The sequence below is a fragment of the Pieris napi genome, chromosome 15 (assembly GCF_905475465.1).
Source record: "Pieris napi chromosome 15, ilPieNapi1.2, whole genome shotgun sequence".
Classification (NCBI taxonomy): Eukaryota; Metazoa; Arthropoda; class Insecta; order Lepidoptera; family Pieridae; genus Pieris; species Pieris napi.
Window position 1 is genome coordinate 3,015,162 of NC_062248.1, and position 16,833 is coordinate 3,031,994.

Genomic DNA, 16,833 nt, shown 5'->3' on the forward strand with positions numbered 1-16,833 from the left:
ATCAAAGCACAGGGGCTACTAAAGGAAACAATTGCCCATGTAATTTATGTAACCGGCCTTTGTGTTGGCAAAATGTATGCATCATTTTAGGTTGGGGTCTGTAAGGAATTCACGTGACTGATTCTTTGAATGTGACTTCAATTCTCACATACAATATAAATAAAGAGAATTATTAGTTTTCCAAATTTTGTCAAATGCTATTTTTATGGTTCTCAATTGAATACTCAGTGTGAAATGACTAAGTTATGTTACCATAAAACTTTAAGTAGTATATTCTATTTAGCATATTTATTACAAAAAAATATTAATTGGACATTAATCTGATGTTTATTTGACTTCACGTGAGATGTCAGATGGCATTATCAGAATACAAAATTACTTAAATTTTTGGGCTTATAGACCAGTGCCGATAATTTTTGAAACCAAAAAAAATTACTATAAAAAAAATACTATAGAGAAGTAGGGAAGGGGATGACGGGTCTGGGCGTTACTGCATATGATTTTTTGCATTTTCTGAGAAGATTTACTATGGTAATATATATATTTTTTTTACCATAGGAAAGTAGAGATTTCAACGCACTGAAAGCACACCAACTTTTTGAAAAAAGCTGAAATTTTGACGTCAGAATTTTCGATTGAAAATTGGGGTGTTTTTTCGATATTAATCCAAAATAAGGTGAAAAAATAAATATTTTTAATTAAATAAATTACAGTATATTTGGGACATAATAAGGTAAGTTTTCACCAAATTTCGTTTAAAAAAATAAATTTTTGTAAAAGATAGAAATAAAAAACAAAAAAGTTGGTTTTTTGAATTTTTCACATAAATTTTGAGGTTATGTGAAAAATGTGTGAATACAAAAGTTGTAGATCTTTTTATGACCTACAACTTTGCCATTTAGTTTTCTTCGATAGGACTTTTAGTTTTGCTGGAAATCGAGATAAACCGTTTTTTACCCTTAAACCTCCCCCCCTACCCCTTCCCGATCTCAGATCGACCGTAATTTATTTTTCCTTTCATTTTGATCATATTCCCCTGCTTTTCTAATGGGTTTCATCCTACTGTAATTTTTTTCACTTTTTATTATTTTTAAAGGCTATCTGCACTGGTCTATTAAGTGAATTGAGTGTTGAATTTTAGTTCCAAATGTATACAATCACACTCCAGCGGCGATTTTGTCGCGGTTATGTTTATCTGAATGTTATATCGTAAGATAATTCCTTCACGAGTGATTTGAGAGCGGAATCCGCTGTTTATGTTTGTGAAGTGAGACGAATAGCAAGGCTGTTCTGTAAGACGTCTCTTTAGTTATTTTGAACGCTATAACTTTCCCACTTAATTATAAAATTATGCCTTATACAATGAAACGTTTGATAAAAACCAAGTTACCTACCGATCTGATACTAACTTCCAAATAAACTTTGGAATATTGTCGAACATTCTGGAATGATTTATTATTTCTATCAAACCGAACTTTCCTTAAGTTACGTCACGTTAATGTAGCGATCTGCTTTTAAGAGGCAATTTAGAAAGTTTTCCATATATTGTTGTCATTGTTCGTAACAATTCTGATAAGTAATTGTGTAATCATATCGTAATTTATCGTTGTCAGAGCAATTTACACTGTCAGCATTGCTTTCATTTTTCTTAATGAATGAAAATTCTTTTGAATTAATTTGCAATACATTTGTATGAATAACAAAATAATTACTTTATGATACGGTTATAATCAAATTGTAAAGGTCAATTTCTACTATACTAAAGTCACATAGCAAAAAGGGCTTAAATGGTAATGTGCTCAGCGGTGCACATTGTCCGAAAAACGTATGGACGATAGGGCAAAAAAGTTATGGAATGGAGGCCGGGGATCAGTCGATGAAGTGTTGGACAGCCTCCCACTAGATGGATAGATGACCTGGTGAGGGAAAGCGAAAAATGCAAAGCGCGGCGAATTGGTCGTACTGGAAAGGGCTTACTTACTTAGGGCAGACGCCTATGTCCATAAGTGGGCGTCAATAGGCTAAAACGACGGTTTATAAATATACTCACTTAAAATTAAGTAATTAGTAGTTTCTTAAATGTATATTTACTCTGGTCTGTACAGCTACTGGCAAGTAGAAACAAATGAATGGCACTTCAAATATGATATTAATTGCAACCGATAATAATCTAAATGTCAGTGGCGCTACAACTTCTGTAGATCTGTGCTTCAGATATATGTATATGTTTCATGATCATGTAAATATAATATGCAAGTGGGTGATCAGCCTCCTGTGCCTGACACACGCCGTCGACTTTTTGATCTAAGGCAAGCCGGTTTCCTCTAAAAGTTTTCCTTCACCGTTCGAGCGAATGTTAAATGCCCTCATAGAAAGAAAGTCATTGGTGCACAGGAGTAGTTCAAATCTACGACCTCAGGGATGAAAGTCGCACTCTGATGCCTTAGGCCAACACTGCACAACCTAAAACTCGCATCCCTGTCTCAAGACCTTACTATCAAAGCTCAAGCATCTCTAGCATAAAATCAATAAAGCTAAAAATAACGGTCTTTAATAAGTCCCTTGCCAAAGCTTTTCGTAACATATATGTTGTATCAAGTCAGTTTAATGTATTCGGAAGCTATTTCTGAAGAATTTATTACGCTGATGGCAATACGATAAGAAGGGTAAGAGATTTTATATGGAATTATTGTTCCAGGGCAGGCATTTCTCTTATGTTTACACCCGGTTATTCTGAAACATTTTTAACGAGAACTGCCTTGCGATTCTGTAACTCACTTTTCGAACTCACACAGCGGTTTTCGCATCGGCGGTCGCTCTCAAATCAGTCGTGAAGCAGTCAATTTAGGATTTGGCATTCTGAAAAGGTGGGAGCTTGTAGTTTATTGTTTATGCGAAAACCGCTGTGTGAGTTCGAAAAGTGAGTTACAGAATCGCAGGGCAGAGTACGGGATTTTCTAAATTGATGCAATAAATAAAGTTGTAAGTCTTCACTGAGCCGTGTAAGAACTTCTTTTACATAAAAATAAATAGATTATTATTTATTTCGAAACTTAAGGACATTCATATAGATATATATTTAATGTCACAGAGCACTTGTTAACGAAAAAAAAACTTGCAAGTATTTAAAAAAAGAACAATTTACAGAGGTGATATGAGTACGCGACACTGATCATTATCTGTGCTGGTTGGAAATGGGCGGGAAGCGCGTTCACATTGTCGATCTGATAAAGGCGATTGGCGCCAAACGTGTATATTGACTTCCACAGACTGCGAGCAAGCGTGCATATGTTATCTTTGACATCGAATAAGCACCAAACCAATCCAATCACATGTACGTGCTTATATTTTAGCCACAGTAAAAAATTGTGGCAAGAAACAGAGTAAAGGAAATCGTTAACCGCTCGTGGGTATTTCAACATAGCGTTTTATATTAACGGTTTTTATTACTCTCTTATTTTGCATTATACATACAGTGTATACTCTTTATAACGTTATTTGTTGTATCGAAATAGTCTCTATAACGTAAACATGATGTACATTTGTTTGGTTTAACACAAAACCGACACATTATTTCACTCTATAACCCACAGCCATTCTCTATTACGAAGAAATATTTTCATTCTTAGACAGGTACAACATACTTAAGTGTAATTGTTTTTATTATCAGATTACAAATCTAACCTATTGCGGTGCCGAAATTTCTAAGAAAGACACCTGAGGTCATAAACAGCCTTCTCGCCTTTGTTATTTTATTCCATTAACACGTGTGCCATTATTTTTAGATAACATTGCCTGTAGGAAATTGTGGTCTCAGTTACGAAACCATTGTCACCTATCGATTATTTATATATGCGATATATATTAAAATATATATATAAATTATTGTAATTGGTTAAATTTGATGTTTTCTTCTCTTCACTCCCTATAACGAAAACTCCACATAGCGAAGAAAAACGCTCGGTCCTTTGAAATTCATTATAAAGACTTTACACTGTATTTTTCTCAATTTGTCCTTAAAACCCTCCCAAATTTATAAAAAAGTAAATTGTAAGGTTAGTTTGAGTAAACAAAGTAATAACATCATAGCAAGGCCAACTTAACAAGGGTTACCCATAAACATAACTAGAGTTTTATAAAAATAGAAATATTTCGTCTGCTTTTGATTAATTTTTTTTATGTTACAGAAGGCAAACGGCTGCGGGCTCGCAAGTGCGTAGCCGAAGTTTTAAAATAATTTAAAAAAATCAATGGAAATATATCATCAAATAAAAATTTATGATAAAATTTGCGTGATTCCAATATCACAAAAATTACTAAACCTATTTTGTTGTTAACGTGAAATGGTATCAATAGTATACAAAAATGTAAACAAAACTTACTGCTACCAGCCTTGCGATTCTGTAACTCACTTTTCGAACTCACACAGCGGTTTTCATAGCGGCGGTCGCGCTCAAATCAGTCGTGAAGCAGACATTTTACGATTTGGCATTCTGATAAGGAGGCTTGTAGTTTATTGTTTATCAGAATGCCAAATCGTAAAATGACTGCTTCACGACTGACTTGACCAATAATATTTTGTAACGTAACAAAAATCTCCCATACAGCCTGCAGTAAACGTGCCATTTAAGAGAAGACAATGTACTCAGTATAATATAACTATATCATGTATACGTGTGCGTGTGTGAGTATGTGTGGGAATAAGCGTGTAGCTTAAAACTACTCTCTAAGTACTTGAGTCGATATACAATGGATATTCAATTAAATATTTCCACAAGTAAATCTCTTTGAGTCGTCATTACAAGGGACTCCGTTTGAGAACATGCCTTTTTGAGAAAGCTCCTCGCGTATTTGAAGGCATCCAATTACGATGCACTAGTTTCATTCTGTAGTTTTGTTCGCAAAACGTAACCATACTTTGCCATTATAATCTTTGGTCGTTAAAAGTACGCTCCTGTGCACATGGGCAGAAACCTAGGTTCTGTACTAAGGCAATTAAGTTCTGTCTGTTTTAAGACGTTTAGATTATTCGCATCGCAGAGAACCCACGACCCAGTTATACTCGTACACTTAGCTTAAAAACAAAGAGTTTCATTTATTTTATCCCTCCAACAATCGCCACACTGTATTTGTATATGTGGATATATATATATATATATATATATATATATATATATATATATTAGGAAATATCTTCGTATATATATATATGTTTGTATAAAAAAAAAATAAACAACCGCTACCGCTTAACTATCGGTTAGACATTTTTTCCACCCATAAATGTATATTTATACTAGCTGACCTGGCAAACGTCGTATTGTCATGTATATCATTTATAATAAAAAATATGGGTTGATCGTAGAGGGGTGAAAATTAGGGGTTGTATGTATTTTTTAATGCTGTATCATAAAAAAATTAAAAAAAATATTATAGGGGTGGACTACCCTTAACATTTAGGGAGATGAAAAATAGATGTTGTCCGATTCTCAGTTATATCCAATATTCACACAAAATTTCATGAGAATCGGTCAAGCCGTTTCGGAGGAGTTTAAACACAAACACCGCGACACGAGAATTTTATATATTAGATATTGCACTAGTTTAAAACATAAACGTATAAACCTCATTCACATGTGAATACACAATTGCAAAATATTTGTTCTAGACTATATCTAAAATATTCAAATCACTAGCGGACTGGCAAACTAAGTGCGCAAGCTATAAATAAATCTACTACGCTGGTATAAACCAGTTTGCGCCGGTTGAGACCGGCTCTATCCGGTTGCGAATACCCACTTCCTACAGGTGCAATATCTCAATATGTCCCCTCAGATATATCCTTATTCTCTGTATCGTGTTAGAACAAGGTACATAGATTGCTTTATGTGTCTTCGAACATTCGTACATATCGTTTGAATGTAAATTCTTGACAAGTTGTATGTTTCGCGTCGAATTTGTCGACGATTTCGATATACATAAAATTGAAAGGCCGGCAACGCACTCACGAGCCCTCTGGCATTGAGAGTGTCCATGGGCGGCGGTATCACTTAACATCAGGTGAGCATCCTGCCCGTTTGACCCCCCTGTTCTATAAAAAAAAAATACATATTTGGGTAATCTCGTTACAATTAGATGTTCATTTGCCGTGTTCTGTTTTAATCGATTACGCCCTATATATACATATAGGAAAAATAATTAGTACAATTTGTTCTCATTACAATGAAAAAAATAAATTATGGATATAGATAAAAATAAATCAGTGGCGCTACAACCTTTTTAGGTCCTGTGGCTCAGATTTATGTATCTGTTTCATGATCGTTTGTCAATCACAAGGCAAGCAGGTGATCAGCCTCCTGTGCCTGACACACAACGTTTTCCTTCATCTTCAATGTTAAAGGCGCACATAGAAAGAAAGTCCATTGGTGCACAGCCGGAGATCCAACCTACGACCTCAGGGATAAGAGACACACGCAGAACACTGCTCTTTTTTTAATTTCTGCGTCTATTAGATAGTAAAGCAGAAAAGTATAGAAAACATTAAAAGCACGTTTGCTGTTCAGTAAACTAATTTGGAAAGCTATATAAGAAACTACTTTTATTAGTATAAGAGTTGTTGAAATTACTTAGGTATGACAATTAAGATTTTGTTATGGTCCTGAGTCCTTTAATAAAATTATTATAAGTTAAATTTAATTAAGTTGACTGTGACTAAAACAATACTTTCCAATTAAATTTTCTACACCTTCAATCATTACCGCAGTTCAGGTAAATTTTCAGCCAAGTGACACGATTTACATAAAAAACCCTCATGATTTATGCTACTAGCTGCTCCAGTTAGCACTGAAAGTTAATCAGCTAAGAGCCTTTTTTACTTCTCGGATTAAGAAACGAGTTAATTTATAGTGAAATGGAGAGGATTTTTTGTCGCCTCTCTGGTAATTAGATTCGCTTCGCCCTCGGGGATATTAGGTGGCACCTTGGAGATATTGTTAGATATCTGAATTGATATTAAGTATTTTCCTACGTTATTGCTTTTGTACGAAAATAATATGACAAATAACTTCGCAGCCTTATGGTTTCCCGGTTAAAATCACTTACCAAATGTGGGATAGGTATTAGAGCACTCTAATAAATGTTTTACAATGAATTGTATAGAGCAGAGTTGTCAAACCTTCTTTGTATCATTAGCTTTTCTAATTTCTTAGGCTCCAATTTCTAATTAGTATTAAAAATGTAATTGTTCAGTTAAGAAACTTAAATGATAGGTTTTAGGAAGAAATTACTAGGAAATTCTAAATAAATATTCGAATAGCCCTCTTTACCGAGATAACCTACTTGTGGAGAAAAATATTCATAAAATATATTCAGCAATGGCATTATTACAATACGTTAAATACAATAAATTCCTTTTAATAGACTCCAAAATAGATTAACAAATATTTAATAACAATTTCTTATTTCTATTCATTGATTTTGTATCAACGTAATTAAATGTATTGAACGATATTAATTTATATACTGGTACCAATGATTTGACGCTGCCAATAGTGGGGGTATGTCAAATACACATAAAATAATTACACGTTGAATGGATAAAGTTGGTTTTTAGACAGTAGAAAATAGTATGTGCGATAGTTACATTATAAACTGAACTTTTATAGTACTTACTTTAGTTTCCTTGAAGATAAGAGGGATTCTCAGACAAAAGCTCGTTCTTAAAAGTACAAAGTAACGTAGTAATGAATTTAAATATTTTATAAATTTGATACCATTAATTCACCTTGAAGAAAATTACTTCGGTTCACATAAATGTCATTTCAATATTATTATGTCATTATATAATTGGAGATAATAAAAAGTCTTGGATTAAATTATACTTAATTAATGGTTAATTGGGACAAACATAAATCATCAGTAACTCACCCTAATCGTATAATTGCGATTAAAAAAGCCTTCATGAAATCTTAAAGGCAAAATTAAATGTGAATTAATTTGCGGCTGTTTCATAAATTGCGCTATTTATATATTTAATGAAAATTAAATCATTCCCGTAATCTTCATTACTGAAGGTCGTGCCTGTCTTTTTTTGTGTTACAGGAGGCAAACGGGCAGGAGGCTCACCTTAGGATAAGTGATACCGTCGCCCATGGACACTCACATTCTTCCTATAGACGGCTTACAAATGCGTGGCCAGCCTTTTTAGGATTGGTACACTGATTTATTGACGAGGACCCTAAGTCGAAATGGTTTATATTACTTTAGTGAGCAGCTGATTCCACATAGTGGTGCGTGGTAAAAATTGCCTTAAGAAACGCTCAGTTGATGACGACTTGCTGCTTCCTTCCTTTCTATCCTCAGCTTGTCTCAGCGCATTACGGATGTTGAGTCCCAAAATTGTATTAATTTGGTCAGACCAATGGGTAGGCGATAGACCCCTGCTTCTCCTGCCATCTCCCTTCCCTACCTTAATACTTAAGATATGTGTTGGGAATCAATGTTATGCCCACGATGGCTAAGCTGAATTGAGACTGACTATTTATGCAGAACATAACATAATAGTCCATTAATCTAATATATAACAAAAGCTATCTATCTATCTATCTATCTATCTATTCAATGATTTATGAATTAGTTTTACTACTAAATAGAATAGTTAAAATCAATAAATATTAACAACAAATTAACTTACTGTATCATAAATTGATTTAATGTGTTTAATTATTAAATGTTTTATCGTATTTAATTCTCGCTATTGCTATACAATACAAGGAAGTCACAGGCTCCTGTCCAGTTTCCTACATTAGGAGTCAAGGATACGTGTTTGTTACGTAACCTGTTTTTGGCGAATGCAGTCGCAATTACCCTCATAGGTAATCTGTGAGCTCTGATCTCACCCGAGCTTTAATTCAAAATATAATAGGTATCGTAATTAAAAAAATTAACGGTATGTTTAGTTTATGAAATTGCGTAAGTATACATAATATAGAACACGTGTAGTTGACAATTGACATTAGAATTTGACACGTTCGAGCTGACAGACTAAAATGCTATTGACGTTTACTTCATAAACTATTTTTAAATGATTGGAATACCTCAGGCGTAATATAACACTTATCTGAGTCATAAGTTTAAATATGAAGTTAAGTTCAAACTTACCATCAATCCATCCAATCAGCAGGGATCCGATTATTAAGAGCCCAAGTGTCCCCATTTTCACAGTTCACAGTTACACAGTTCACTTATCACATAACAAACTTATCTGAAACCCGTTGCCATCACAACACTACCGAACATCTCAGCTTTATCTGTCACCTGGAACAAGAAATATTAAATATTAGAATTTTTCTTTCTGAAAACTTATGTTTATATATGAAAAAATAGCCTATAAAAGATCCACATGAATAGTATATAACTAACTTTAATAATAGGTACCAACTGTCGTGAGACTGATCTTAATCTAGGAAATTGAAAATGATTCATGTGCAATTATTATTATTTTTTTTCATGTATTCTTTATTAGTTTAGTTTGTTTTTTGTTCCTGATAAGTTTCCTTTTCTAAACAACTAAATGTAATACATGTATTTTTGCACTTCTTGCCTTTCTTATGTAATTTAATACTTTTTTTTCTCACAGTGGTTGCCTGGAAGAGATCGCTCGAAAGCGATAAGGCCGCCAGTTGCTCTCCTTTTTATTTAATTATGTCAATTGTACTATATTAATGTATATGCAACGAAGTGTTAATAAATAAATAAATAAATATATATATTCATATAGAGACGAAGATCACGTTTGCGGACTACTGTTGGAGCAAAATCAAAAAAAAAATATCTAAAAACTTTAATTTAGTTAAATAATCATTAAGTTTTAATATTCTTTTTAATAAGTCGAATAATAATTTTAGTTGATTTTCGGGCAAACGACATTTTAAAATTTACTGTTTTTTAAATAAAAATTATAGATTTAAGTTAGTTTTCAGGAAAAATACTTTTTATCTTTAATATTGAAAATATTAAATTAGATATTTTATCCCCGTTGCCTCACAATTGGTATTTAACAGCTGAATAATTCAACGTAGTAAAACTATTAACACGAACAAAGAGTAAGAAAAAAGCGTATTGTAGAAGCAAAGTTTCCCGTTCCATATAATTGGGTGCGCGGCGTCGTTGACGCGCTACACCGTGAATGATAGATAGGCTGGGACATTGTGAGCAAGTGATATTATGAGAAAATAGCGAGCTCTATGAAAAATCGCATCACATTTTTCGCCCTTTATTCATTAGTTTTTTATTATCACAGATAGGGCGCCTATAGAGTTATAAGTTGTGAATAGCGCTTGGCATGTCCTGAGACCTAACGTGTAGGTTTTAACACATTACAGATACATGCACCCCCACACTCACGCATGTTACGCGTCCCGTAATTTGTTTTTTTTTTAATAATTGGGAGAAGTTGTAAACAGTTTAAAAAAAAAACAAAAGTGTAATTAAAAAAACAAATAAAAAATTGTATTGGAATTGACTATTAAGTTTGTTATGGAAGAGCTGGGGACCCTGACACTTATTTTTTTACTGAAAAGGGCTCCCAAATCTTACACATTATAATAAATGACGATAGAGAAGTATTTGATCTAATGTTTTTCGATAGTCGACTATCCGTAAAACTTGAAGAAGACTTTACAACGCAACTTGCACCCCGATTGGCTAAAACAACAATCAAACAACTGGAAGCGTCCAAAAGACTGGAAGCTTTCGAGATCTGGGTTTATCGATGTATGCTTAAAATCTTGGACAGACCACATACGAAATACAACCGTGCTGGACAGAATGCAGAAAAACAAAGAAGTGCTTATGACGGTTAAGGAAAGGAAACTTGAGTATTTCGGACACGTTTTACGTAACTCCAAAAAATACGAGCTCCTTCAACTAATCATACAAGGCAAAGTGGCAGGTAGAAGGTGACCTGGCCGCAGACGTACGTCTTGGTTGAAAAACCTTAGACAATTTTTTGGCCAAAGCACCAAGCCATTGTTTAGAAGCGCGGAATCCGTAATTAAACTAGCCATGATGATCGCCAACCTTTGCAAGGAGATGGCACTATAAAAATAACAATCAAATAATATATTATAGCAGCGTGCCACTTAAACAACTGGAATTCTAAATTTGACTAATTGTTTAAGCTATCGCGGAACATTCTTAAAAGAAGCATTAAAAATATCCATAGCGCAAAAATACCTGCATCATGAACATACCCACCCACACACACCCCTTCACGTACATACCCTCACTTTCACACCATCATACAACACAACCAAATTAGGTACCACTTAGATAAACGTATTGAATAGTTTTTATTTTTTAATAGTTTCATGTCCTTTTATAAATTTTTGAACCTTTTTATAGTTAAATGTATTATTATGTATTCCATATTTGGCTATATTTTCAATGTAACTGTTTGTTTTTATATATAATTTATGTTAGCTGTAGGATTACAAAAAAAAAATAGTTAAAAACGATTTATAACTGGGTATGTAGGTACATAAATAACTGTGTACCATGAAATACGATATTTCGTGCAGTTAAACAGGTGAAGTGGTTGAACCTGTGATTTGAACTATAATACCAGAGATTACTGTCAGATAGGAAAGCGACCAGTTTGCATGTCGGAGCCATTAGCAATACAGGCATTGGTTAATTCTACAGTTACGCTTATAGTCGCACGCGATCGTGTTTTAATCGAGTTACGGTATGGCTAGGCAATTTTTAATCGATACGTTGCGAATATTTCCCGTTAACATAATTTGTGTCAAAGTATTTTTATTGATGACTGCGTCAGGTTTCTGCATATGTTATTCTTTTTTTTTATGCTTGTGGTGCGGGACCTTATTTTTTCACATATTTTGTTAAGAAAACTCGTGAGTGATCTGATGAAGCCAATTCGCCAATAATATATTTATTCATACTTCAGTGGGCAGCTGGTTCCATATAGTGGTGGTGCGCGGCAAAAACTGCCTTAAAAAACGCTCAGCTGTAGAACGACGAGCATCGAGGTGATACGGGTGGAATTTCGTATTCTGCCTCGACGCTCGATGATGAAACTCAGCTCAAAGATGAGATGAGAGCTCAGATGATGCTACTTGCAGAACAACTCAAAAATATGTAATTTTGATACAATTGTATACTTGGTTTAACTGATTAGCTTACTTTAAATTACGTCATTTAATCATCAACACTTATAATCCACATTTAGCTAATCGCATAACAGAATAATTACCATAATATTATATATAACAAAGTCATAACAAAGTCAACGTGTTAATATCGATTTAAAATACCTCAAAAACTGCTTGAACGATTAGACTTAATGAAACAAATATCATCTTCATATTACTTTTAGTTTACAAGCATACAATTATTATGTAATATAACACACCGCAAACAATCCTATATCTTGGCTTCCAAATATCATTATTCCAACAAAATCTCATACATACAAAAGGTTATCTCCTTTTTTGAAATCGTTCAATGACATTTTTTCATTAATAATGTTTATAATGAAAGACGAAACGAAACGAAATCAATTAATTTGTGTAGTCACATGTATGGAATAGCCATGTCGAGTAATAAATATAGTTGTTCAATACCTCAGTAAACATTTTTAGTCCTTTCATTTCGTCTATATTACCTCGACTGAGCACTTAACAAAGAATCGATTCGCTCGACAATAAACCTACCGATATTGTGTCTACACAATGCGAGCCGGACGTAAAATCGGATGTAAGCCGGTCATAATGTCACGGAAAGTTAATTAAATCAACCGGTTAACCGGCTGAACGATTCCGGATTGATTGAGTTATATTAGAATGGCGGGTAAGTGGATTTTACGACGTAATGCCGAGAAAAAAATATCTATTGATTGAGGACGAGTATCACGGATTTGTTCGAATTTTAAACTTAGGTTATGAAAACTACTTGTTTGTAACCTTTTCAAACTCAACCTCAAAATAACTTTTTTCATATGGGTAAACAAGTACTTATGAAAATAAGAAAATAAGTTAATTTAATTCTAAATTTACATTTACAAATACATTAATTACAACACATAAATATACAGTATTTACAATTTTCTTAAGCTACATAATAATAATAATAGTTAAAAAATAATAAACAGAAAATTAAAACAAATTTGATATGTTTGGTCCCTGTGACAGTGTACCTTTAACGCTGGCAGCATTTACTCACTGTATTGCGATACTTATTTGTTGAGCGAGGAAAGCACCAGTTTTGGTGTCACCGGTACTATCTACCAGGCGCCAACATAAATATTTAATTGGCGCCTGTGCACGATCCAAGAGTCTCTACTCAAAAGGAACAAAATCTAATTTGGAGGAAAGACTCTTATAATATAAACATATACTCTTATTATATATATAATAATCGAGCCGTTTAATATTTTCCGCGTGCTCTTCGGAAAAAAAATCTGTTTGTAATAAAAAAGATTCGTTATTCATAATTTTTTATTTAAATTCCAATTTCAAAAATTCTAAAAATATTTCATCATCACAACGTAATCTGTGCTTTACATGTCAGCTCTTAATGTTTCTACTATACTCTATGGAATAAATTGCGAAAAGCAATAAGTGTCGTAACGTCGAGGGATAGAAATTCATAGAGAATATGTTGTGACGATAGCAAAGTAATTCTATGCAAGTCACATCTCTACACATTGAAAAACTAGCGACTTTCGAGTCGGAGCAAATTCTATTACATTATGTTCATATTACGCGACTTCAAGACTTAAAATTGTATTAAACTGTGTCGATTTCGTGAAGTTTTTGCGTCTGGTATGGCAGCGTTCAAGTATTACGTAACGAATTTGGGGGGGGGGGGTTCCTATTATATTTTCCTTTTGTATATTATGATGCGGGGCGGGGATTGAATTACGCGTTATTGTTAATACTATTTTCGACTTAAAGGTTTAAAGATCACTAGGTGGTCACGAAACGTTTTACTATACTTGGGTACAGTACTGTACTTGGGTTACTTAAAAACGTTACGGCGCGTTACATGGGGGTCAATAATCTCCAAAAACTGCGTGACGTAATACTTGAACGATCCCTATATTGAAAAGGCTGTTTTTGAGAATGTTGGATATTTTGCCTTAGGCAATGGCATGTGTGCAATGCGAAATTAACACTTGCTGATATAATACATGCGAGCATACTGAAATAACTTTGACATTAAACTAGATTTAGAATATGTACAGAAAATTTTGTGATTTATATTTGCCAAAATCAAAATTATTAATCAGACATACTCTGAAGCCAAGATAAAGAGTAACGCCACTGATCGTACTCGTATATTGTAACACTGTTCCACGCGCATCTTTCTAAATGTTCTTATCTAGGGAAATAGTTATTTGTTGAATAATAAAAAAAAAATGCAACAATACATTGTCACTTTCACTTCCGTGAATGTTTCCCTGTCAGCGTCAAAGTAACAAATGACAGTTGTAAAAAAGGCCCTCGTTCAAATTGTCAATGAGAAAAAGAATTCCATTTTTAAAATCGTTCCGTTTATGCTCATTTAAATCAATTAGAAGTAGAACAAAGAAAACTCAGTACTCGAGCACGCACCTAAACCCTCATTAAGGTGTTATAGTCTTGTGTTCTTTATTACCAACGGCGTAGGGTTCAATTTATTTAGTAAAAAAGCTTAGCATGTCGCAAAAGAGACAATGGTAATGCGCTGACTGAAGAAGCCGGGCCCTTCAGTTACGAGTGACCCGAGGCGTTGATAACTCTTTGTTCGAGGCGACTGATGAACCCTTTTAACTTTACAAAGACCGTTTATATCGAATGGTTTAATGATTGTTGACGATTTGTAAGTTTTTGTGGGGTTAATGAACTTTTTATTTTCTAGCTGGCCAGGAAGACGATACTTTAAACTTAAATTCTTAAAATTCGAGTATATATACCTATTGGGTCATGCTTACCAGGACACAAACGGACTGGCGGCCCACCTGATGTTTAGTGATACCGCACATGGACACGTTGTCGCACACGTCGCCACGTCGTGGCACACGTTGCCAGAAGGCTCGCAAGTGCGTGCCGGCCTTTAAGAACTGGTACGCTCTTTTTTAAGAGACCCTTAGTCGAATTGGTTTTTAAACACTTAAGTGGGCAGCTGGTTCAACATAGTGGTGAAAAAACTGCCTTAAGAAACGCTCAGTTGTGGAACGACGGACGTCGAGGTGATACGGGTCGTATTTTGTGTTCTGCATTGACGTCCGATAATGAAACTCAGCTGCATGTATTAGAATTTACGAGGCTGATGCGATCTACAGAACTATATAGGGAGGGTGAAATACTTCCGTGTTCATGTACTTTTAGAGAGTTTTAGTAAGTACTAAAACTCTCTAAAAGTACTAGTTGGACGACTCATTGGTCTAGTGGTTAGTAAGCCTGACTGCGAATCCATGGGTCCCGGGTTCGATCCCCGGCTGAGGCGAACATCGATGTGATGAGCATTTGGTGTTGTTCTTAGGTCTTGGGTGTTTAAATATGTATTTATATGTATATCTATCTATAATATGTATGTATATCCGTTGCCTAGTACCCATAACACAAGCTTCACCAGCTTAGCATGGGACTAGGTCAATTGGTGTGAATTGTCTTTAAAAAAAAAAAAATTGGAATAGTATAGTATATGTGTGGGAGACAGTACGCAATCTCTCTGCTCTGAAAATAGGCTACTCTATGACAAATAAAGAAAACGAATATCTCGTTATTATGTAGCCTTTAAAGTTTTAAATTACATCAGAAGACCTCATAAAATATTCAGACCACGTCTCCGCGAAACGGAAAGGCGACTTTTCTCCAACAAAAACACTTTCCTAGATAACTAAAATGCAGCATTTAAATCAATTTTTATGTGAACTTGGGGCAATCTTAAATCTTGGAAGCTTCCTTATTCAAACTGGTCAACAACTCGGCTTTCTACTGAATCTTTATTCGGAATAGTAGATTTGGTACACAGGTATTTTTTATATACATATTTCTTTAAAACGCATATGTTATAATAATAACACACTAAAAGTTGATTTAAGCCAATTTTTATTAAATCACACTTCCTACTACTACAACGTCTTTTATATAAAAACGAAACTGTGTCCTATGTTGTAATTAAAGTCAAACTTTTATTACATCGTCTCAAACTTTTTCGTCTTGGTGTTGCATGTCGCGTAACGGTCGGCCGCGGAGTAGGGATAAAGTGAAAGGCGCTCGTCATAGCAGCCAAGGCCAATATGGCCTATAATTCGCAGCAGCTGATCGTGTAGTGTATAGATTATTATTTAATATGTGTATATAATCTAAATAATTGTTAAGTATTATGTATGTCGTACTCTGTAAGACACAGAGTTCAATAAAAATATTAGTTGGAGACTCAGTCTACTTTTATTATTTCTTATCATTCCAATTTTCCAAGTATAAAATTAAGATTGATAAAGAGATTTTTATACCCTTATTGGAATATTATTCCAAAAATTTTTAGTCAAATATCTATAATGTGAAAAAAAGTTTCACTTTTACTATGGTTTCATAAAACCACACAATCCTTTTTTTATAAATTTCAGATCATTTATACCAATAGCACTACAACCTTTTAGATCTGGGCCACAGTTTTCCGTAACTGTTCCGTGATCATTTCTAAAAGGCAAGTTATGAACCATCTGTGCCTGACACACCTTCGACTTTGTAGGTCTAAGGCATGTCGGTTTGCACACTTTTCTTCACTTTACTAGCGAGTGTTAAATGTACATATAGAAGTCCATTG

The 16,833-nt window shown here is 34.1% G+C and overlaps 1 protein-coding gene across 1 annotated transcript in view; it reads right to left on the reverse strand.

The window, feature by feature from the left end:
• Nucleotides 1-16,833, reverse strand: part of LOC125056512 — a 252,735-nt gene that overhangs the window by 197,083 nt on the left and 38,819 nt on the right. Inside the window, exon 2 of the mRNA XM_047659646.1 lies at nt 9,157-9,312. Within this exon, the coding sequence (XP_047515602.1) occupies nt 9,157-9,211 (55 nt within the window). The 5' untranslated portion in view covers nt 9,212-9,312. The remainder of the gene's footprint in view (nt 1-9,156; nt 9,313-16,833) is intronic.